Here is a 24,805-nt window from a genome sequence, read left to right on the forward strand (position 1 = left end):
GCAAAAAACGGAACCCTTATAGATTCGTCATGTCCGTCTGTCTGTCCGATTCTGTCACAGCCACTTTTTTCCGAAACTATAAGAGCTGTGCTGTTCAAACATAGTAAGTGGATGTATTCTATGAACCGCATTAAGATTTTCACACAAAAATAGAAAAAAAACAATAAATTTTGGGGGTTCCCCATACTTAGAACTGAAACTCAAAAAAACTTTATTCATCAAACCCATACGTGTGGGGTATCTATGGATAGGTCTTCAAAAATGATATTGAGGTTTCTAATATCATTTTTTTCTAAAATGAATAGTTTGCGCGAGAGACACTTCCAAAGTGGTAAAATGTGTGTCCCCCCCCCGTAACTTCTAAAATAACAGAATGAAAAATCTAAAAAAAATATATGATATACATTGCCATGTAAACTTCCACCGAAAATTGGTTTGAACGAGATCTAGTAAGTAGTTTTTTTTTAATACGTCATGAAATTAAAAAAATAAAATTTTTTTCAACATACCCATACATGTGGGGTATCTATGGATAGGTCTTCAAAAATGATATTAAGGTTTCTAATATCATTTTTTTCTAAACTGAATAGTTTGCGCGAGAGAACCTCCCAAAGTGAAAAAAAGTGTGTCCCCCCCCCTGTAACTTCTAAAATAACAGAATGAAAAATCTAAAAAAAATATATGATATACATTACGATGCAAACTTCTAACGAAAATTGGTTTGAACGAGATCTAGTGAGTAGTTTTTTTTAATACGTCATAAAATTAAAAAAAAAATTTTTTCGTCAAACCCATACGTGTGGGGTATCTATGGATAGGTCTTCAAAAATGATATTTAGGTTCCTAATATAATTTTTTTCTAAAGTGAATAGTTTGCGCGAGAGACACTTCCAAAGTGGTAAAATGTGTGTCCAAAGTGGTAAAATGTTGAACGAGATCTAGTAGTTTAAGTAGTTTTTTTTAATACGTCATAAAGGAACCCTTCTTGGGCGAGTCCGACTCGCACTTGGCCGCTTTTTTCACTCTGCTTTGATCTGAATTCGTCTTACCTTTAACAATATTACCATGGCAATTAATACATGATACTAAATAAAAAAAAATATCATTAAAAAGTACCAAAAAATAATCCAATGGTGTTTTGTTAGTTGCATCGCTAATATTTACGTAGAACAGGAGTAGGTGGCGTCGGCATCTGCTGTGTACTCGATGATTTGTCCACTCCTCTTCTTGTGAGGTACTTGCGATCCTTACGCTATTCTCTTCTAAAGTAGTTTCAGTCTATAGTCTTTTCATCAGCATTATATTTTACTTACTTATAATTTCTACTACCCTTTATAATATCTTCTGATCCAACAAGCAACATTTTAGACGTAAGAGGAACATTTCAAAATTTACAACTCACATATGCGTCGAAGGCACTGGGTGAAAGTCACTTAAACCTATGAACGCGTCTGTGCGTCGAAGGCACTGCGTGAAAGTCACGGTGACGCATATATGCGGCGGTGGCAGTGAATGCATTAATGAAGTAGCAAACAATGTAATCGGTAGAAATTCGGCAGTTTAAGAAAATTCGATACGCCCACTCTCGCTTAAAGCGTCCCACAAATCCCCTCCCAGAATGTAAAGATAAGAGCGTTTATTTGTTCAGACTAATGCACATTTTATGCGGGCCTCGATCCTTATGACTTACGTGACGTAATACATCAGTATGAGAGAAAAACCAATGTTTGTGAACTTTACTTAGTTACTGCGTGAAGATGGCACGTGCAACTGTGTCGAAATATTGGGAATCCGACGACGTTTTCAGTAGTATTTTTATATATATTTCAAATAAAAATAACCTATATGACCTGAATAGAACAGAGAACACAACTAAAGAAAACTAAATTTTTTTTATTGCAAAAACGACATTATAAACACTAATATTATTATTATCACGTGGCACAAAGACACCTGTCGATTTGTCGTTAGAAATTACCAAAATTATGCAGGTGCCCTTTGCGCACTATCACTCCTTCAGTGCTAAACCGCCATTTTGTCAGTTGTGATTGCGACTCGATCGTCGACCCGAACGCACGACAGTTTTGTGAAAAAGGGTCATAAAACAAAAAAAAGTGGTTTCATTTAGAAATATAAAAAAAAAAGTGCCATATTTGTACATGTGGCCGTTTTGAATAAAATAAATATTATACACAAAGGAGTCGTAATACGGATCGTATATTATTATTTGACGACCGGTTTGGCCTAGTGGGTAGTGACCCAGCCTACGAAGCTGATGGTCCAGGGTTCAAATCCTGGTAAGGGCATTATTCCTGTGATGAGCATGGATATTTGTTCCTGAGTCATGGGTGTTTTCTATGTATTTAAGTATTTATAAATATTTATATATTATATATATCGTTGTCTAAGTACCCTCAACACAAGCTTTATTGAGCTTACTGTGGGACTTAGTCAATTTGTGTAATAATGTCCTATAATATTTTATTTTTTATTTTTTATATTGGACGTTTCCGAAAACAAAACTGCCATTTTTTAATTTGCAACCGTTTTTAATTAAAAATATATTTTATTCTATCGGTCAAAAGTGCCATGTTCGTACCTGTGGCCGTTCTTAATAAAATTAAATATGTATCCGTTTTATTTTTTTATACACAATGGGCCCGGTATATGGAATGTGGCAGTTTAGATTCTAAAATATACAGTTAAATTGTACGTTTCAAAAAACAAAACTTTTGAATTCCGAATATATTTAAATCCATAAATGTGCCAGAGCCACATTCTTAAATATGTTTGTTTTCCATGAAATCTTTGTTGAAATAAATAAAATAATTACCTATATAAAAAACGTACTATTTTGTAGTGTTCGTTTTGCTTAAAAATATAGTAGAAAACAACAATTTTTTTAATTGTTATAATTAAATTTCTACTATGGTGTTTGTTTTTCAAACCCTGTAATTCCTGAATATCGTAAATTTACCCACTAACGGTTTTATTTCTATACGCTTGAAATACCTTCACGTGAAACTATGTTTGTATCTTTGTGTGTACCTAATTGACAATGAAACCAAATTTTAGAAGTTCATTTTAAAGTAATTGTAAATGAAGCTTGGCATGTTTTATTTAGTTCACGTGGCAGTAATTTTGTATCTTGGAGCTGATGATGAAGACAGAAACTAGCCATAGAAACTACTGAATAAAAAAATAATCTTTGAGTGTGGACTCATTTGATAGATAAAATATGTATATATGAATAGTTAACTCTTGTGTAAGAAAATGTAGTTTTTTTATATAAATAATTATTTTGTGTTTTTAACAGGATGAACAGCAGAGCAAGAAAAATTATAGGAATGGTGACCATGTCAAATCATACTGACTGTAGACCTATCGTGAGCAATAGTTTAGATGAACAGTTAAATTCTTCTGACACAAACCCAGAGTGAAGGAGATTCGGTTCATTCTACTATTCAACAAAATATCTCCAAGGCAAATATCGCCAATATATGTCGCAGAACAATACTCTTATTAAAACCGCAAAGAAACAAGGTGGGTTTTACAATGTGTTTGAATTAACCCATGTAAATTTCTGGAACATTAAAGCTTTAGCTGATGGTAAATATACGGTTACTGAGGATGGGGAAACGATAACATGGGCTGACATAAAGGTAATGAAAACTGTAAGTGACGAAAAGCACAAGGTTTTTATAAAAACATCCTACACAGAGGACGATTTTAAGTCTGTATCCCAGTGAACGAAAAAATCATAGAAGACTAACGTCAAACAAAATATCAGCGTATAAGTGGCCCCAATATTAAAACACGCAATATTAATAACGGACCAATTGCACCTCGTCAAAGTTCAGGTCTTGTTTTCTTCGACGAAACTTCATTTGACCATGATTAGTCAATTTAAACCACCCGAACTACGATTGGTCTATTATAAAATGAGGCGCTGTGATTGGCTGTAGCGTTGTCCCTTTCGGCCGCGTACGTAACCGAGTTTTGTAACCAGGTACAAAATAAGATTTTTTTTTCTTTTCTCGTAGCCAGTTACCAACTAAAACTTTCGGCCGCTTTTGTAACTCTCTTTTGTAACCGCTGTGAAGTTACAAAAGAAGAAAGTTTTATCCTTTGTCGTTACCAGTTACAAACTAAGATTATGTTATTATTTTTTCATAATTGTTTTCCCAGTTATGATATCAGATTTTTTATTCCTGAATGTTATTAGTACTGGCCATAAAGATAACATTCTTTGAAAAAAAAAGTAATGTCACATGTATGCAACTGAGATAGTCATTGATAAAGTGCAATTTTCTATAACGATTTTCCACCTTGAAATAAGTGAATTGTGGTAGCAATATTTGCAATGTGCCCGCACCCTAAACTAAAATTTATAACAACAAGAAGAGGTGGTGTTCTATTACTCCACGATGGACGGTGATTTCATTGCAGAAAAATATACAAAGATGGATACTCATTCTGGCTCTGTTATACTAAAAAAGGATGTAAAGGGAGTGTCAAATTGAGTACAAAGAATGAAATATTTAAAACGAATGGGCACGATAATGATTGCTGCAGGGATGAGGATAAAAATGTTTTTGGAAAAAACGGATAAACTGAAACAAACTACAAGTTGTAACTTCGAACCCATAGAAAAACAATAATATGGTTTGTGAACTGAAGGATAAGAGTTTCCACTTGCTATATGATATTCCAAGTTTTAAAAATATCAAGACAGGTCTATATAATAACCGTAACAAAATTGTTGGTGCCCCAAAATTACGTTTCAGTTACTCTGAATGTTGTGAAGTAGTAGTACCACAAAAATTCAAACATTTTATCCTTGCTGATTACATAGATGATAACGATACAAGAATTATTGTGTTTTGCTGCAAGAACATCACAGATGATTTGACAAATTACAGTCATATATTCGCGGATGGCACGTTTAAATTATGTCCATCATGCTTTAAGCAACTCTATACAATACACGGATTTAACGAAAGTAACAAAACGATTGTACCATTGTTTTTTAGTCTGCTACCCAACAAGAAAAGAAAGACGTATGCAACTGTATACCATTTGATAAAATCGCAAACTGGCGAAATTTTTTAATTCGCAAAAAATAACCTTGGATTACGAATTAGCGGCAATTATAGCTGTCCGACAAGTTTTTCCAAACATAACCGTAAAAGAATGTTACTATCATTTTAACCGAGCTGTATTCCATAGAGCTAAGAAAATGAAAACCAGAGTAAAACAGAAGCACGTTGCTCGGTGCGTTGGTTTGGCCCGTTTGCCAGAAGAGTATATACAAAGAGGATATGAATATGTAATGTCAAGATGTCCAAAAGGAGATGATATCAAACGCTTCAATAAATACTTCAAAAAACAATGGTAAAACCAAAAACGCTTTGATTTTGCTGAGACATGTGGCTGTCAAATGGAAACAATAAGAACCACAAATCATCTAAAAGGATGGCACAATAAAATTAATAGAAGTATTGGGACTAAAAATCCAAATATTGGCAAACTTTTAGATGTACTGGAAAAGGAAACAAAAATATACAATATCAATTCAAGCTTCAAAAAGAGTCGAAAAAACATTAATTACACAGAGATAGAATAAGAAATTACTAAAGCTATTGGAGAACTCAAAGAAAACATGATAACAACCGGGCATTGCTTGGAAATAATTTGTCCATATACATTTATTTAAGTAAAGCATAAACTATTCAAAACAATAATTTTATTTTTGTATTGTGAGAAAGCGAAATAAACATTACTTTTAAATTTCAGTTTTTATTTTTATTCGGTTTATGCATATATCTCTTTCTCTTCCACCCGGTCGCTTGTTGGCGAATTTATGACTTAAATACTAGGTATATGTATGCTATTTTGTAAGACAATGGCAAAATAAATATCGTTTGATTAGGTATCAAACTCTACAGCAATAGGGTTGTTTCCAATTTTTTGAAACGCTCGTATTACGTTCTATATTAACTAAAAGTTGCCCTAAAATTCAACTTTATACTAAAAACGCCTTTACATATGTTAAATGAAGAAAATATATTTTGACGGATGCTTTCGCGCCCAAAACGCTCTTTGAAAATTGAGTGACGTCACAGTTTACGGTTTGACATATAATTACATACACACGTAGAAGATACGAGCTGTCAAACGACATTTGTCATTTGTTGTCTATCGCCTAACTGTCAACAGTGTCAATCCGCGAGTTGTGACGTCATCAAAATCCTCAAAGACGTTTCGAGTTTGGTCACGTGACGTGTGCCAAAAGATATTTTAAATTCAATATTTACAAAAATATGGTCATTACAGATCCCCTAAAAGTAGTTTAACATGTTCTTATAATCCAAAAGAATTTATTGGGATACAATTCTGCCCTAAGATTTTTAGGTAGAAACAACCCTATTATGGTAAATAACTGGCCACTTTAAGTTCGAAGAAAAGTTTGCTAAATGTGTTTCAGAATGGTTTCAGATAGTGACTTGATACGTCAGGGCTGTCATTAAGAATTGTGATTCTATAACACGTACTTGGCTTTTAATAATCCATGGACCAAAAAAGACGGAGGGGTGAGACCCATTGCGGTGGGGTCTACTTTACGACGTCTGGCATCAAAAATTGCGGTTAGACACTTTAGATCAAAATTGCAGTCCCTTTTTGAACCAGTACAGCTAGGTTTTGGCACGAAAGGTGGGTGCGAGGCAGCCGTCCATGCCCTAAGGACCTACCTTTCATTCGATGATTGTGAAATTGTAGTCAAAATTGACGTTAAAAATGCTTTTAATTCGGTTAATAGGGACACTTTGCTGACAGAAGTCAAGGACAAAATTCCGGAACTGTACAATTACTTTTTCTTTTGTTATTCAGACTCGTCTAAATTAATGTACAAATCACATGAATTATCTTCTGAGGTTGGTTGTCAGCAGGGTGACCCTCTCGGGCCAGCAATTTTTAGTTTGGCTATAAATCCAATTATCAAAAATTTAAAATCAAAATTCAACGTCTGGTACTTAGACGACGGAACCCTAGGAGGCGACGTGAATACTGTGCTCTCTGATTTGTCTTTTGTTAGGAGCAGTTTCGAAAATATTGGTTTAGATTTGAATTTCTGCAAATGCGAACTCTTTATTTACAAATCTTCTTGTACTTTGACCGACTTAAAACCCAAATTTGACGATCTGGCTCCTAATATAAAATTGGTAGACAAGGATTCTCTTTGCCTCCTGGGTTCTCCTGTATTTGAAGAATCTTTTCCTGATTATGTTTCTAACTCTATATCTAAATTCAAAAGTCACACGAATAGTTTACTCGAAATTAGCCCTCATTATGCTCTTGTGATTCTGAAATTCTGTCTTTTTTTCCCTAAATTTACATATGTGCTCCGCTGCTGTCCTTTTTGGGAACATCAAAATTTATTGTCGCCTATAGACGATTTGATCAAAATTAGTTTAGAGACGATTCTAAACATTCAGCTGAGTGAGCCTTCCTGGTCTCAAGCGTCCCTCCCTATTCGGTTCGGAGGTTTAGGAATTCGGAAAATTTCCAGTGTGGCTTCCCCAGCCTTTTTGACATCCATTAATAGCACGTCTGGTCTCATAGGAAATATCTTAAGGGCTTTGCCCAAAAACTATGAGATTACGGGCTTTGAGGATGCTAAAAATGCTTTTAAAATTGCTTGCCCGGGCAAACAATTTCCAGACAACCCAAAATCACAAAGGAGCTGGGATAATATTTACTGTGATTTAACTTACAATACTCTTCTAAACAACTGTACAGGTCCAGATCACGCGAGACTTTTGGCGGTCAGAGCCCGGGAATCCGGCTACTGGCTACATGCCCATCCTTCACCTAATACTGGTACTTTCTTGGATCCGACCTCCCTAAGACTGGCGACTGGTTTGCGACTCGGGGTTTCGGTATGTACGCCACATATATGCTCTTGTGGCACGGACGTGGACCGACTGGGACACCACGGATTATCTTGTCAAAAAAGTGCAGGTCGTTTTTCAAGACATGCGTCGCTTAATGACATAATTCGTCGATCTCTTGCCACCATCAATGTGCCTGCTCTTCTTGAGCCAGCTGGCATTATCAGGGATGATGGCAAGAGGCCTGATGGGGTGTCCTTGGTTCCTTTGAGCTTGGAACGGATGTTAGTGTGGGATGCTACCTGCGTAGACACACTGGCTCCGTCCCACCTCCAACGGACTAATGTAAAAGCGGGCGCAGCGGCGGAAAGCGCCGAAATTTTGAAACGTAATAAATATAAGAGCCTCGGTAGAGAGTACCATTTTGTACCTTTTGGCGTTGAAACTCTAGGTCCATGGGGTCCCAGCGCGCACAAGTTTTTTGGAGAAATCGCAAAACGTCTGGTTGACGTAACTGGTGACCGAAGAGCTGGCGGCTTCGTCGCACAACGTATCAGTATTGCGATACAACGAGGAAATGCCGCCAGCATCCTTGGTACAATGCCTCAAGGGCCTATTTTAGATATAAGCTAGTTATAGTAATGATCTGTATATATCCATTATGTATATTGTTATTGTCAATAAATAGAATATTAATAATCCACGTAAATATATGATGGAAGGCAGTGATGGTTCCAGTTCAGAGGATCGACATTACGTGCGTAGACAAGACATACGTCCTATGCCTGAAATTCATTAATACAAGTAGGATCCGAACCATGACATCATTACTCATGTGTTTATTTTAATGAATATCTGGACCAAATTGTTTATGGAGCTAAGAGCGAGACGAGATTACCAGGAATTCTCCTAATGTGCATCTTACTTGAATTCAAGTTCAGTTGTATGTTAAGGTCAAAGAAGAAACGCTCAGTTGAGAACTAGGCAAGTCAGTTATGCGCACATGAAAGAGTTCTAGGTCAGACTGAGACACAAGTCACAGAAGACGAAGATAATGCAGCTTTGTACCTACACGAAGATGAACAAAGGTAAAAAGAAGAACAATTCCAAACAGAATAAGAAGCTGCAAGTAAAGTACTTACAACACCTAGTATATTACTATCTTCTTGTATATCAAATTGAAAGCAATAAACATATACTTGCTTTACTGTGAAGTATTTTTTTCCATGCTTTTAAAACTTTTCTACATAATGTTAGATCTACTTGGGCGGCTTCCAAGTTAATATTTTGTTTGATATCTTGTAAAGAAAAAAAAAACTATTAATAGAGAACATTAATAGTTTTTTTTTCTTTACAAGATATCAAACAAAATATTAACTTGGAAGCCGCCCAAGTAGATCTAACATTATGTAGAAAAGTTTTAAAAAAATTAAATGCTACACGGATTTTATGCACAGCCTCCTTGGTGAGCGTCCTTATCTCGGCACCGTAGATCATGGTGGAGAGATAAATGTGGATAAATGGCTGTGACCTACGGACTGACAGACTGACGGACGAAAGGCAAAAAAAAGAAGGGAAATATAAAGGTTCAATTTTTTCAATCTTGGCTACGAAACCTTATAAACCAAAACCTAACAAAACTTACAAACTTTAAAAACATGCCTGATTGCTCTTTATTTTAGGGAAACGCCCATTCACATAAAAAAATCGAATTTCGTCTAAGACATATATGGCTAAAAAAGTTATAAACAATCTCAGGTAAGTATCACCCTGTTAAAAGCTTTGCACCTATGTACCAAATAACCTGTATGGAGATCACCTATGAACTTTTTTAAGTTTGTCCTGAGACAAAAAAAGAAAAATCCTCCTTAGCGGTCAACAGTCTTAATGAAACTGGTTAGAAAATGCATCTTTTTCAATAATTAAATATATATATTTCTGCTTCAGCAAAAGTACTTAGAGTCAAATTCAAATTCGGACAATAAATTGAAGTCACGAATTAGTTTAATTTACTAGAATAGGACTCCTCCAACGATTCAAATTACTGAAGATCATTATAACTTTCACGAAGGGTCAGCTAAGTCAATCAAAGGCTTTCAGGACACACGAAGTTCCAACGACCGTATTCTCTATTTAAACGACTCCATAAATCGGGGAATGCTTGTATCTGCCTCACCATTTTGACACTTGCTAATCCGATGATCCCTGTAATTCGGACGGCCTGAAGAAAATAATTATTAACATAGGTAGTTCCTTAGGCGCCATTCATTTACAACATACGACGATACTCGTATTTGCAAGTTTTTGACCTCTTTTATGCGAATGTCAATGATGCATGTGTAATCTTTTATTTGTAAGTTCCGATCGGGTACCAGAACTATGGTATACTGCAACTAGATGTAAAATGAAAGTATTGATGACTTTTTTAAATTTACAAACGAATCATTCGAAAACTAGTAGGCATACTGTACCCCTAGCGTAAATTTATAGTTCTAACCTAACCTAAACTTCTTTTCTGGCAACAGTTCATCTTTGTGAGGGTCGCAGTTCTAACCTAACCTGACCTGCATTTCTGGCAACAGTTTGCCTTTGTGGGAGTTGCAGTTCTAACCTAACTTAACCTGATTTTATGATAACAGTTCATCTTTGTGAGGATCGCAGTTCTAACCTAACCTAACCTGCATTTCTGGCAACAGTTTGCCTTTGTGGGAGACGCAGTTCTAACCTAACCTTACCCAGTCGCAGTTTAAATTAACAGAAAAAAATATTGGAAGAATTTCGGGATATTGCTATTTTACCAAAATATTTTTAACCGAATTCCATTTCCTTATTTGACAGATTTGAATTTAACAAATTAACATTTCCCTAACAATAATTCAACAACATTCATTAGACCAAAATGATTCACATGATTTTAAAATGTTTAACCATTTTTAGTTTGTCAAACATGTAACTTTACAAACGATGTTTTATTCATAGTAATGTTTAGTCTATTTTTAATTTTATTTGCTTTTAACAGCAACATTTATAAAAAATATTTTTTGAAAAAAAGTGGGCTAGGTTAGGTTAGAACTGCGAGTTCGACCCTCGTAATAAAAGATCTCTTGCTAGAAAGCAGGTTACGTTAGAACTGCGAGCCCCAGAAAGACAAACCGTTGCCAGAAAAGTGGGTTAAGTTAGAACTACGACTCCCACAAAGACAAACTGTTGCCAGAAAAGCAGGTTTGGTTAGATCTGCGACCCTAAAGAGACAAATCATTGCCCGAAAAGCTGGATAGGTGAGGTTATTATATTTCGTCCATAGATGTGTAGTTAGGCCATATAATCGTTTCCGTTATCCGTGTCGATTGCTTGTTTCGTCTCCTTACTTACCCATCTCGGCCGGCCAATATGAATTTTATCAGTAGAATTGTACCAATGTAAAAACATACACGAATTATATCCCCTGATTGCCCATATTCGGGTAAATTTTCTTGAGCTATAGTTGGGACTGTACGAAGACCCAAGATTGTCATACAAAAAGGACCTTGAGAGGGTGGGTCTTATCCTTTACTGGTAGGAGTGGTAGGACGTTTTCAATAATATGTTATGAAATGTTTGTTTCTGACTTTTTATTCATAATGGAGAGTGTCCTCATACCGCGTGAAGCGTGCTCACAGCAGCTCTACGGTCTGTGAAGTGTTCACGTCGTTAAGGGAACGTTAACGGCGCCCAGGAACGTGACGTGAGTTTTTAGATTCTAACTGGCTAAGTAATTTGTATGTTAAATACATGTAAGGTTCGCAATGGTTTATATTAGATTAAAGCTTGCTACCTAATTTTTAGTAAAGTAGTAGTGGAGCATGGGGTTATTGCGGACACGTACGTAAGGGTAAGTAGTTCATCAGTCTCGTTTTACCAATATTTATATTTCACTCCTTAAGCAGAATAACAGCTTTGCAATTTGCCTCGTTTGCAATTAGCAACAATATGCTGCGACAGGGTTTTTTTTCCTACTGCACCTAATTGAGTATTTTTTCTGTTTTTAATATGTACATAATTCTATCTGTTTTTTTAAACCAGGAACTCGGACGATGCATAGTCACTACAAACTGGTAACAGACTGAGTGATCTACTAACCCTGAAATCCAATGTTCCCGTATTGAGACACATTCCTAAAGGAGCTCGGTGCCAGGCTGCTGATGATAAGCTATGGTCAATCATCGACAACTGCTTCAAGTATGAACTCGCGCGCGAGAACTCAGCTCATGCTGGAGTGGGATGACGACTGGATTAGTCTATAGTCTTTCTAGTACTCATCTTTAAAGCTACAAGATGACACTGAACGCCGATCACTTACGTCTAAAGCAAAATATAACATTAATAAAATTAATCAATACTTTTTGCATGTGCTCCGCTGCTGTCCGTTTCGAAAACATCGAAATTTATTGTCACCTATAAATGATTTGACCAAATTAGTTTAGAGACGATTCTAAACATTCAGCTGTGTGAACCTTCCTAGTCTCAAGCATCGCTCCCTATCCGGTTCGGAGGTTTAGGAATTCGCAAAACCGGTGTGGTTTCCCCAACCTTTTTGGCATCCACTCATAGCACGTCTGGTCTCATAGGAAATATCTTAAGAAGGCTCCGTTTCCATGCATATCATTAGTAATCAGTTACTTCTTAACTCAGTCGGATAATATAATGAAAAAGCGCAAGTGTTATAATATACTGAAAAAGCATGCGTGTTTAATGTAGTGCTCACTAAACCACAATATATTACATTCACTGGCTCGATACCACACCAATGTTCGGCAGACGTCCGTCCGTAACTGTAACTGTCAACGGACTTCTATCCACATCCGCGTGCTCGAGACAGCGCCACAGCTGTCTCTATATCTAGGCATAGATAACACTACATCCCTTCCTTGGTATAATTTATTTCAATCAATCAATCATATTATGATTAATACACTTTCTTTGTTACCCTCACTTGCATCACGATCCTTTTCATCGTCTTCTGTCCATTCGCTGTTAATGTTTTTCTTTTTTCTTTCAATTTTTTTTATATAATCATTTTCCCATGCCACTTAAGCACTATCCTGTGCCCCTCTTTCCTTTTCTCATTTTTTTATGGAATTGTCTTTCTATCTATCTATGTCTTTACAGCGGCTGTGTAGTTGACCAATACCAGCAAGAAGTACAAGCGGACCTAAAAAATCTAGTCCGACATCTATCCAAGCCTCATCAGGGATAGCGCGTCGTTTCATCTCTTCTTCCTCGCGTTGTCCCGGCATTTGCCACGGCTCATGGGAGCCTGGGGTCCGCTTGACAACTAATCCCAAGATTTGGCGTCGTTTCATGTGTGAACATTTAGTAATCCAAACAGAGTTGGTCCCTTCATGCTTCGACCACTTTCTTAGCATCCTGTCGAATAGATGCCAGCAAACATTCGACCATAGATCCACGACAGAACTCTTTTTGAAATCCACGAGATAACAACCTTATTCTTCGTTTACGTAAAAATATCCTCAAATCAATCGTTTCAATAAATGCCCCTTGTGACTTAATTCAATTACTGATCATTTTTGGAACAAGTTATAAATGTCAATGAAATCTTCTTCGATACTACGGGAACAACGCCTCTCTCGTAACGTCGGAGGTAATTTTAAACTTAATCTTACATCACTAACTCTCGTTGTAGTAAAAATAACTTATAAATGTTATCATATCTTTTACAAAGCTAAATACAAAGATAATCACCTAACCGAGATAATCGAGTTTAGCCCTATGGTTGGTTGGTAGAGAATGCCTTTAGGCATTAAGTCCGCCATTTGTATTTTTTTTGTGCAATAAAGTTTAAATAAATACATAGACGATTTTGATTTTATGACGAACAGAAATTGAAATTAATGTATTATCCAAATACATGATGTACTTCTTCTATTTCCTTAGACTCATTTTCCGATGTAATCAGATTCACCTTTTACCAGTCTTTTGGCGTTTATGAAACTTGTTATAATTTTGGTTGTTTTTTAAATTTCCGTTTTTCAGGTCAGCTCCCATAACGCGAAATAAAATGCCCCAATTTCCCACATGAATGACATTTTTTCCCTTTCGCTGGACACTTATGTTCAGTCGTTTGAAGTACCATTAGACCACATCGTTCACATGTGTTAGCTTTCTCTCTATTCCTCGTGTAAATCGTCTCTCTCTTGTTGTCTCTATTTCCTCGAATAACTCCTTCCCTTGAATTAAATAATTTCCTGCAGGCCCCCCAACGAGTAGCAAAGTTGCTCTTTTTCTTCCGTAATAGCTGAAGCTTCTAGGTATACAGTGCTGGACAAAATGGATCATACACTTTCATGAAAATTAAATTTTGTCTACTAACAACTTTATAGATTCCACTACACATGTTACATCTTAGGAAACTGGTAGTACATTTCATAGCCCTTTATACATAGGAAATAAAATTTCAGTTGTCAGCAAAATTATTTATTTAGACAGGTATTTATTGATAACACTTTATAATTAATATTAATTTCGCTCTGGACAAATTAAGTCATACAATAAGCACAATTACAAAATTATACTTAATCTAATATTTTGTATGGCCTCTCTTAGCTTTCAACACTGCTGCTAACCTTCGAGGCATACTTTCGACCAATGATTTCAGGTATTCAGGCTCGATATTATCCCAAGCTTCTTCCAGTGCCATGAAGTAGGAATCCTTGTTGGTTACATTTGTTTTGTTTACTTTGCTATCCAAATACGACCATAAATTCTCAATGGGATTGAGATCAGGCGATTGCGGAGGCCATTCAAGCGTTTTGACCCTATTTGCTTTGAAGAATGCCTTAGATATTTTAGCTGTGTGCTTGGGGTCATTGTCTTGCTGAAATACATACCGACCCTCTAAGCCACTTTTAAGCAATGAAACCTCCAAATTTTCTCGTAAAATGTTGACATAATCCTCAGCAGCCATTATCCCATTAATTCGAGCTAAGCTACCCACTCCAGACCAAGCGAATGAGCCCCACACCATAACATTGCCCCCGCCATGCTTAACAGTTTTCTGTATGTTTCGTTCGGCTAACGCTTTGCCAGGTTTACGCCACACCCTGAACCGGGTTTTTTGCCCAAATAGCTCGAACTTACTTTCATCCGTCCATAATACTGACTTCCAGTACTCCAAGGGCTTGCCAATATGTTTTTTCGCAATTGCACGTCGCTTTTTTATGTTAGTTTTACTGATTAATGGACGCTTGGATGCTAATGCGACGAACTGTTCGAGAACTGATCTTGAGATCCATCATCTCCGTAACAGTTCTTGACGACATTTTCGGATTTAGCTTTACACATCTAATAATTCTCGCATCCTCCCGCTGAGTTGTCGACCGCTTGCAACCGGTTCCAAGTTTTTTATGTTTTTTCCAAATGTTCTGTAATGAAATCGCTGTACAAGATTTTAAATGACATAAAATGAAATATCATAACTTAGTGAAGACCAGATCGAAAACATATCTCTTAAAACAATATAAAATAAACATATTGGTAGAAAAATGTATTCATGATAAAATCACTGTTTACGAGTGTTTAAATAAGATACGGCGTTTGAAGATTAAACACAAAATTAAGTAATGTTTTGTGTTAAATATAAGAATGAGAGTTTGTTTAAGTTTTTTATACGAAGGATAGAATATATTTATGTATTGTTAAGATTAAAATAAATACATTATTAATTATATTGTTTTTGATTTATCATATTATTTTTATGGTTTATTTACAGCAGAAATTTACATTGCAAGTATTGAATTGAATGAATATTGTTTTATTTATTTCTACGTAAACAGCTTCGTTCAAGTATTTAGTTTTTAGTCGAACACACTTAATTCCCACAATAATATCCCATTTGTTACTTTTATTGTGGTTTTATTATGTCGATAATTACATGTAAACATTATGGCTAACCCTTAAAACGCCAATGTATGGCTAGCAGGGTTGCACCGGCAATGAGCAGTGGGCCTAGTGGGCGGACCACAGGCTTTCTTTTAGGTAATAATGAAAATAAATAAAACTAAAAATTAGGTAAAAAAAAATTATATACGCAATTATATGCAGAAATTATAATTCAAAAGTAAAAATAAATCTTTAGTAAAAATGTAACGCAGAAGAAACAGTAAGTAAAACGTGTTCTTATACACTTTTGAATGTATTAACGACGTCCTGAGTAAGTTCGTCGTCAATAACTTGTGTAGGTATTGCAGCGGATGTAATAAAAGAATCCCAATCTTCGGTGTCCAAGTGATGGACACATAATTTTGCGTTAGGCGGTAAATATAAATTGAATTTGCTCAACAACATCGCCTTATGGAAATCCGAAGGCCGGTGGAGATTCACTTCATAGCAACCGTTAACAAGACATTAATTTGCTTCCACCATTACTCTATACCACACCATATATCTGGTAGGTTCATATATTCGAAAAATAAAGTATATTGACGTGTATACATAAAATTGTAACAGTATCTGCAGTGCACATTATTGTTTACGTGTTAGTGCATACATAAAGGGTGTAGCAGGATAGCCTAGGAAAAATTGCCCCCAGCGATTTTGGGCCGAAACTGTAATCAAACGATGCCTTTTGGGGAGGTTATACTCTGTACAAAGTTTCATCCCTCTGTTACCCCCTGGGGGTGAAAAACACCCGATTAACCCCAAAACTGTTTTAATTATTTTTTCCTAAACTATGAAAGTGACGAATTTCAAATTTTGTACAAATATTAATAAGACTAAAAGCTATATGCAAAAAAAAAATAACCCCCTAACCATTGAAATTCTTGTAAAAAAAAACAAAAATAAAAAAAGAATCACCCTGTATATCAAGTTTGGCTCATGGTACACACACCATTTTTTTTCCAAAATTGAACCAATTTATATTCTACATTATCCAAAAGTTTCATGGACCTACTCCAGAAGGAACATTGCGAAATTAAAATAAACGTACTATTTCGTAGCCACTAATGATTATACTCGTATCATGCTTAATACGCAACGTCTCGGTCCCGAAACCAAAATAATAATAAAATAACCGGCCAAAAGCATGTCGGGCCACGCTCAGTGTAGGGTTCCGTAGTTACTCTTCCGTCACAATAAGCTAAACTGGAGCTTAAAGTGTAGTAAATGGTACCTTTCACCCGAGTTAAACAAACAGGCAAATTTGCATAATCAGTACCTAATTAAAGTAAGTCTTTTTACTATGAAGGTAAAACTTTTTGCGATAACTCAAAAACAGCTAAACTGATCATGTCCGCTATAGTTTTCATTTAATGTCTTTCTTAAGCTCTACTTCCACGATTTTTTTCATATTTTTTGGACCTATGGTTCAAAAGTTAGAGGGGGGGGGACACATATTTTTTTTCTTTCGGAGCGATTATCTCCGAATGTATTCACTTTATCAAAAAATGTTTCTTGAAAACCCCTATTAGTTTTGAAAGACCTTTCCAACGATACCCCACACTCTAGGGTTGAAGCGAAAAATAAAATTCACCCCCACTTTACGTGTAGGGGAGGTACCCTAAAAAAAATTAAATTTTTATATTTTATTGTACGACTTCGTCGGCTTTATTGATTTATATATCCATGCCAAATTTCAGCTTTCTAGCACTAACGACCACGGAGCAAAGCCTCGGACAGACAGACAGACAGACAGACAGACAGACAGACAGACGGACATGGCGAAACTATAAGGGTTCCGTTTTATGCCATTTGGCTACGGAACCCTAAAAACCGGCCAAGAGCATGTCGGGCCACGCTCAGTGTAGGGTTCAGTAGTTACTCTTCCGTCACAATAAGCTAAACTGGAGCTTAAAGTATAGTAAATTGTTAACCAAGGGATGAAACGGTACCTTTCACGCGAGTTAAACAAATAGGCAAATTTGCATAATCAGTACCTAATTAAAGTAAGTAAGTCTTTTTACTATGAAGGGGAAACTTTTTGCGATAACTCAAAAACAGCTAAACTGATCATGTCCGCTATAGTTTTCATTTAATGTCTTTCTTAAGCTCTACTTCCACGATTTTTTTCATATTTTTTGGACCTATGGTTCAAAAGTTAGAGGGGGGGGACACAATATTTTTTTCTTTCGGAGCGATTATCTCCGAATATATTCACTTTATCAAAAAATGTTTGTTGAAGACCCCTATTAGTTTTGAAATACCTTTCCAACGATACTCCACACTGTAGGATTGAAGCAAAAAAAAACATTCACCCCCACTTTACGTGTAGGGAAGGTACCCTAAAAAAATTAAATTTTTAGATTTTATTGTACGACTTTGTCGGCTTTATTATTTATATATCCATGCCGAATTTCAGCTTTCTAGCACTAACGACCACGGAGCAAAGCCTCGGACAGACAGACAGACAGACAGACAGACAGACCGACATGGCGAAACTATAAGGGTTCCTAGTTGACTACGGAACCTTAAAAATGTTTTTATAAATACAAATGAGTTTGATTCATACTTCTTTATCCCCACCTTTTTCAAATCGGGCACGAGCAGCGGTCCGATCGCAAGCCATTGTTTATTAATAATGCAAGCTCTTAGTGGGAGTTCAATGAATAGTACGCACCAAAGAGCCAATACATATTAATTTCGCAATGTTCCTTCTGGAGTAGGTCCATGAAACTTTTGTATAATGTAGAATATAAACTGGTTCATTTTTGAAAAAAAAAATGGTGTGTGTACCACGAGCCAAACTTGATATACAGGGTGATTCTTTTTTTATTTTTGTTTGTTTTACAAGAATTTAAATGGTTAGGGGGTTAATATTTTTTTAGCACATAGCTTTTAGTCTTATTAATATGTGTACAAAATTTGAAATTCGTCACTTTCATAGTTTAGGAAAAAATAATTAAAACAGTTTTGGGGTTAATTGGGTGTTTTTCACCCCCAGGGGGTAACAGAGGGATGAAACTTTGTGCAAAGTATAACCTCCCCAAAAGGCATCGTTTGATTACAGTTTCGGCCCAAAACCGCTGGGGGCAATTTTTCCTAGGCTATCCTGCTACACCCTTTGTAACATTGGGCGTATACGCCTACTATCACCTTATTTGGACATATATTATAGTAACCAAATATGGCTACAAACTTAAATGGATACATAATTTTGTAACTTCCAGGCGTATACATATCTTTGTACTCGACTATACTGTACATAATTATGTACTCTAAAAAATTATAGGTATGACACTTATCAATATCACTTCATACGTAGGTCATTCGATAAGTTTTGAGATGCTCGAAATTCGAAAATGGAACGCACCTGAATTATATGTTTTTAAAAAGCAACTTTATTTAAAAATAGAACACAAGTTGCCGATTTGCTCCAATTTAAAAAATGAATATGTTACAGTCATTTTTCTGAAAACCTTACCACATCCACCCTACAGTCCTGACTTAGCTCCCTGCGATTTCTTTTTGTTCCCGGTGGTGAAAGAAAAAATAAAAGGGAAGTTTTTTTCGAGTACTGAAGAAGCCGTGGCTGCATATGAAGAAGCAATTTCGGACCTACCTGATGAAGACTGGCAAAAGTGCTTCCAAAGCTGGTTCAGACGAATGAAACTTTGTATAGAGAGTAATGGAGAGTATTTTGAAAAAATGTAAAATAAAGAATACTACTTAATATTTTCAATAGTTTGTTTTATCCCAAAATTTATCGAGTGACCTACGTATGTCGTCTTTAAAAAGTGCAAATAAGATTTTATCATACAGAAAGGTTCCCTTACTTGTAGTGATAAGTGTATTCTTAAGGGCTGGTTGATTGTGGTCTTATAATTAAAACTCTCAATACCTAGTCAGAATTCGACTTAATTAAAATAATATGTATCTTGTTACTAAAAAACTTGTGTTATTTTATGCAGCTTGCATGTAATTTTTTAAGTGTTTCATTTTTCGTTTAGCTGGAATAATGGCCAATTGTCATTTAATTCAACAAAAGGTATTAAAGGTCAATTAAGTATCAGTCTCACGAACCGGTTGTTTATATATATATAAATATATATATATATATATATGTGTGTGTAATTTATGAATGTATCTTTAGGTATGTATTTAAGTCATTTATAATTAATTTATGTGAATTAGGACTCTAATTCTTTCAAAAGCAATTTATTTTAGTTTTAAATGCACCGCCTACAATCTTTCTGCTTTGCCGTAAGGTTGACTGGTAGAGAATGCGTCATGGCATTAAATTCGACTTTTGTGCAATAAAGTTTAAATAAATAAATAAAGGTAAGTCTATAAAAGTTAGTACAACGTTTAGCAAGTGTACCGACTCACTTGCACTGGCGGATAATGTTTCAGCACTTCAGTAGAACGGAAGCAATAACACGCCGCAGTGAAACAAAGCGCCTCTTTTGTTTTATTTTGCTGTTCCACTAAGTATATTCAGTGGCAACTATATAGGCTCATTTAGACGGCGTGAGAACGCGCATGCGAGTTTGCTTCCATTTCAGTATTTGGTCGATGGATTTGGTTGTGCCTGAATAGCCGATAATATTAAGAAACTCGCATGCGAATTATAAAGACTTAAAGCAGTGTTTCAAAATATCTTAAGTCGTAATCAAACTGATAAAAAATCATAGAATTATCACACAATTATCTAACCAATATATGCCCAGAACTATTTTTGGTCTCCGATTTCATTGATTTTTGGATGTGTGGGTACTTAAAGGATTTTTATAAAAACTTAATTTACAGATATGAGTTGGAAGGAGGGGGAGGGTGTTTTAATGGGTCGAAAACTATTTACCCCTAGGGCATATGAATACCTAAGGATCGTTTTCGACCCACTGTATATATTGAGATATAATGTTAAATAAAACTATAATAATATTATTTACTTAAATAATTTATTTATACATAAATTTTAAACCTGAAATCTGGAGCAGCAGTAAACGAGTCAATTAAGGCCACATGTCTAGCTCGCCGGTACAGTTTTATTTCTACACAAAGCACACCGAAGTCTTGATACATCCTTTTCAATCATATGTTTGGAATTGTGTTTTCACGCCGAATAAGTGCCACTGCTCTCAATATTTCAGCCCAGCCCAGGTCCACTTCTTTCAGTTCTGTGATTCTACAGCAAAACACGGGAAATACTCCGTCGAAACTCCAGTGTATCCATGTCACTACGATACTGAGAGCTAGGAGTGTAACGCATTATTCACCGTAACATCAATAATCCAAAAACTTATGTCACGGCTGGCTTGTTCAAGAGGAGGTACATCATCAGAATTCTGACTTCGAGCAAGTTCACAATGGTTAACTGATGGTCCGTGTCCTCTTCCACGACACGTCCTCTCCCGCGTCCTCTTCTGGGTCCCGTCCCACGCCCCATTCCACGACTATTTTGTTGCACTTGCATTGATGGTGTACTCTCCGGTTCTTTATCCTCACTGGACGTAGTTTCCTCAGCAAACTAACATCTCAAAACTAGGCTGGCAGGTGCGAGTAGCTGTCTACGATATAAATTATGGAAATATACAACTTCCTCATTACCGTAATTGCCATCAGCTACCATGCCGTCGCCAAAAGGTTCTATATAAATATCAATTCCATGAATCTCATCATCAAGGTCTTAATTTTCCAACACATTTTTTATACACCTGGAAATAATAAATATCAATTTAAGGCAGATCTGCCCATAGGGTCGTTAACGACCTACCAATGTTTTGACGACTAACTCTCTGATAAAATATTTTATTTTCATATACTTTCTACATAAAACTACAACAACAACTACCTACAACACAACTATCTAACTTTATAATAACAGCAATATAATAAGCAGATTTACGGAGAAAAAATATTACTTACACTTCTCTGAGAAAAGATGCACTTTTTTGTCATCAAAAATCAAGTCATAACTTGCACTGACACCGGAGGGCGCAAAATCACTGATAAACATACATTACTTATTTGTTTTAGGAAAAAGTACCCTTCTTATCTCATATAAGGCGCTAGACATCGCAAATGAGCACTTAACTTTGCAAATTCGCACGATAACCGATACCTATTTTTCGAGACAAAATTTTTGTCTAAAACGACCCACTGGGCATATATGGGTTAAACAACCAAACTGACGAGAACATTAACGCTAACCTAAAATGTATTAATTAGCCAGAAATGCCTTCTTTGGTCACGAAATATAACTGAAGTTATTTTCATAAATACAGTAAAACTCGCTTAAGAAGATTCTGAAGGGACCACACTAAATAATAACACGTTTTAGACGGGAAATGGTATTAACTGCAACTTTGCACTGCACCAGTTTAAATCTTATGATATGAATAATGTCACTGTCCGACGTACAAATAATAATACTAATTTAATTATTTGTATTTTTACGAGAAGTAAGCGACGATAGTAGTAGCGTGGGGACTATAGCCTTTTCAAAGTAGCTCTAATTTTCCTCTCTGGATATTAACATTATTGAAAATATTTTGACACATTTTTTTGTATATCAACCACAGCTATAACACTACATTTGATTTTCTATTCCTATTTTTTCTTTTTTACTTTTTAGTGATAGGTATTTCTTTTATTGTAGGTTTTGAGCTAAATTACTAGTTGGTTTTATCGCGCCCAAAACGCTCTTTGAAAATTGTGTGACGTCACAGTTTACGGTTTGACACATAACTACGTACATACACACGTAACACCAAGGCCCCCCGTTGTCTGTTCTCAGTACACAATTTGATACTCAAACATTAGCCATTTAGGTGGCAAGCTGTGTATGCGTGCATGTGGGTTTTTAACCAACTAATAAAATATGTTTTCTGCAATAATTGAGTGATTTTATTATATCATAAAGTATTCATTATCCATTAGCATTTCTATGATGTTAATTTTCAGTGACGATATCGAAGCTTCAATTAATTGCCCACCACCAAAATGGCTCCGGCTTGAGTATTAAATGTTGTACTGAGAACACACAACGGGGGGGGTCTATAGCGAAAACCGAAAATCGCATATAGTGGGATCTTTCTCTTTTACTCTTACGAAGACGTAATTAGAGTGACAGGAAAAAATGACCGCAATTGCGAACTTCTCGAACCTGCCAAATGCCAAACCTGCGAATCTGCCAAAAGCACGTGAGTTGTTAAAAGATATTTTAAATTAAATATTTACAAAAATATGCTCATTAGAGGTCCATTCAAGGTAGTTTAACATGTTCTTATAATCCATAAGAATTTATTGGGATACATTTCTGCCCTAAGATTTGTAGATGGAAACAACCCTATTATTATATTGAAGACCAATTGTGGAGCACATTTTAACCTTTTCAACGCTTTTCCACACGTGTCAAGAAATGCCATGGACGCCAAAAAGTTAACTGGTGAAGAGCGAATATGAAACTTAACTGACAGTAGGAAAGTCGCTTTGACAACGTCCGCCATAGCCTTTTTAATGGTCATTGCCGTCGCGGGCACGACAGACGATGACCGTTTTAGTGGTATTTGGCGTTGAAAAGATTAAAAAGAAAGCGACTATTTACATATTAATATTAAAGCGGCCAAGTGCGAGTCGGACTCGCCCATGAAGGGTTCCGTACCATTTATGACGTATTAAAAAAAACTACTTACTAGATCTCTTTCAAACCAATTTTCGGTGGAAGTTTGTATGGTAATGTATATCATATATTTATTTAGTTTTATCATTATGTTATTTTAGAAGTTACAGGGGACTTTAGAAGTGTCTCTCGCGCAAACTATTCAGTTTAGAAATTTTTTTTTTTTTAAACCTTTATGAAATTTTTTTATTGACAAGAACAATATACATAATGGATATATACAGATGATTACTATAACTAGCTTATATCTAAAATAGGCCCTTGAGGCATTGTACCAAGGATGCTGGCGGCATTTCCTCGTTGTATCGCAATACTGATACGTTGTGCGAGGAAGCCGCCAGCTCTTCGGTCACCAGTTACGTCAACCAGACGTTTCGCGATTTCTCCAAAAAACTTGTGCGCGCTGGGACCCCATGGACCTAGGGTTTCAACGCCAAAAGGTACAAAATGGTACTCTCTACCGAGGCTCTTATATTTATTACGTTTCAAAATTTCGGCGCTTTCCGCCGCTGCGCCCGCTTTTACATTAGTCCGTTGGAGGTGGGACGGTGCCAGTGTGTCTACGCAGGTAGCATCCCACACTAACATCCGTCCCAAGCTCCAAGGAACCAAGGACACCCCATCAGGCCTCTTGCCATCATCCCTGATAATGCCAGTTGGCTCAAGAAGAGCAGGCACATTGATGGTGGCAAGAGATCGACGAATTATGTCATTAAGCGACGCATGTCTTGAAAAACGACCTGCACTTTTTTGACAAGATGATCCGTGGTGTCCCAGTCGGTCCACGTCCGTGCCACAAGAGCATATATGTGGCATACATACCGAAACCCCGAGTCGCAAACCAGTCGCCAGTCTTAGGGAGGTCGGATCCAAGAAAGTACCAGTATTAGGTGAAGGATGGGCATGTAGCCAGTAGCCGGCTTCCCGGGCCCCGACCGCCAAAAGTCTCGCGTGATCTGGACCTGTACAGTTGTTTAGAAGAGTATTGTAAGTTAAATCACAGTAAATATTATCCCAGCTCCTTTGTGATTTTGGGTTGTCTGGAAATTGTTTGCCCGGGCAAGCAATTTTAAAAGCATTTTTAGCATCAAAAATGATATTAGACACCTCAATATCATTTTTGAAGACCTATCCTCGATTATTTTTTCATCAAACCCTTACGAGTGGGGTAAGTTCTAAGTATGGGGAACCCCCAAAATGTATTGTTTTTTTTTTCTATTTTTGTGTGAAAATCTTAATGCGGTTTATAGAATACATCTATTTATCAAGTTTTAACAGTATAGTTCTTATAGTTTCG

The 24,805-nt window shown here is 36.2% G+C and overlaps 1 protein-coding gene across 1 annotated transcript; it reads left to right on the forward strand.

Moving 5' to 3' along the window:
• Positions 1 to 6,461: 6,461 nt before the first annotated feature.
• On the forward strand, positions 6,462 to 24,504 carry LOC133518810 (uncharacterized). Its single transcript, XM_061852525.1, has 2 exons — positions 6,462 to 7,826; positions 24,371 to 24,504. Exons 1-2 carry the CDS (start codon positions 6,906 to 6,908, stop codon positions 24,422 to 24,424), a joined length of 975 nt encoding a protein of 324 aa, XP_061708509.1. The 5' UTR covers positions 6,462 to 6,905; the 3' UTR covers positions 24,425 to 24,504.
• The last annotated feature ends 301 nt before the right edge of the window (positions 24,505 to 24,805 follow it).

This window comes from Cydia pomonella, chromosome 1 (assembly GCF_033807575.1).
Source record: "Cydia pomonella isolate Wapato2018A chromosome 1, ilCydPomo1, whole genome shotgun sequence".
Classification (NCBI taxonomy): Eukaryota; Metazoa; Arthropoda; class Insecta; order Lepidoptera; family Tortricidae; genus Cydia; species Cydia pomonella.

Bases quoted from the DNA above. Each gene is read 5' to 3' on its own strand.
- LOC133518810 (XM_061852525.1), top strand. From the start codon at position 6,906: ATGTACAAATCACATGAATTATCTTCTGAGGTTGGTTGTCAGCAGGGT. The intron at 7,827-24,370 runs GTCAGAGCCCGG...AGTCTTAGGGAG, and splicing joins ATCACGCGAGACTTTTGGCG to GTCGGATCCAAGAAAGTACC.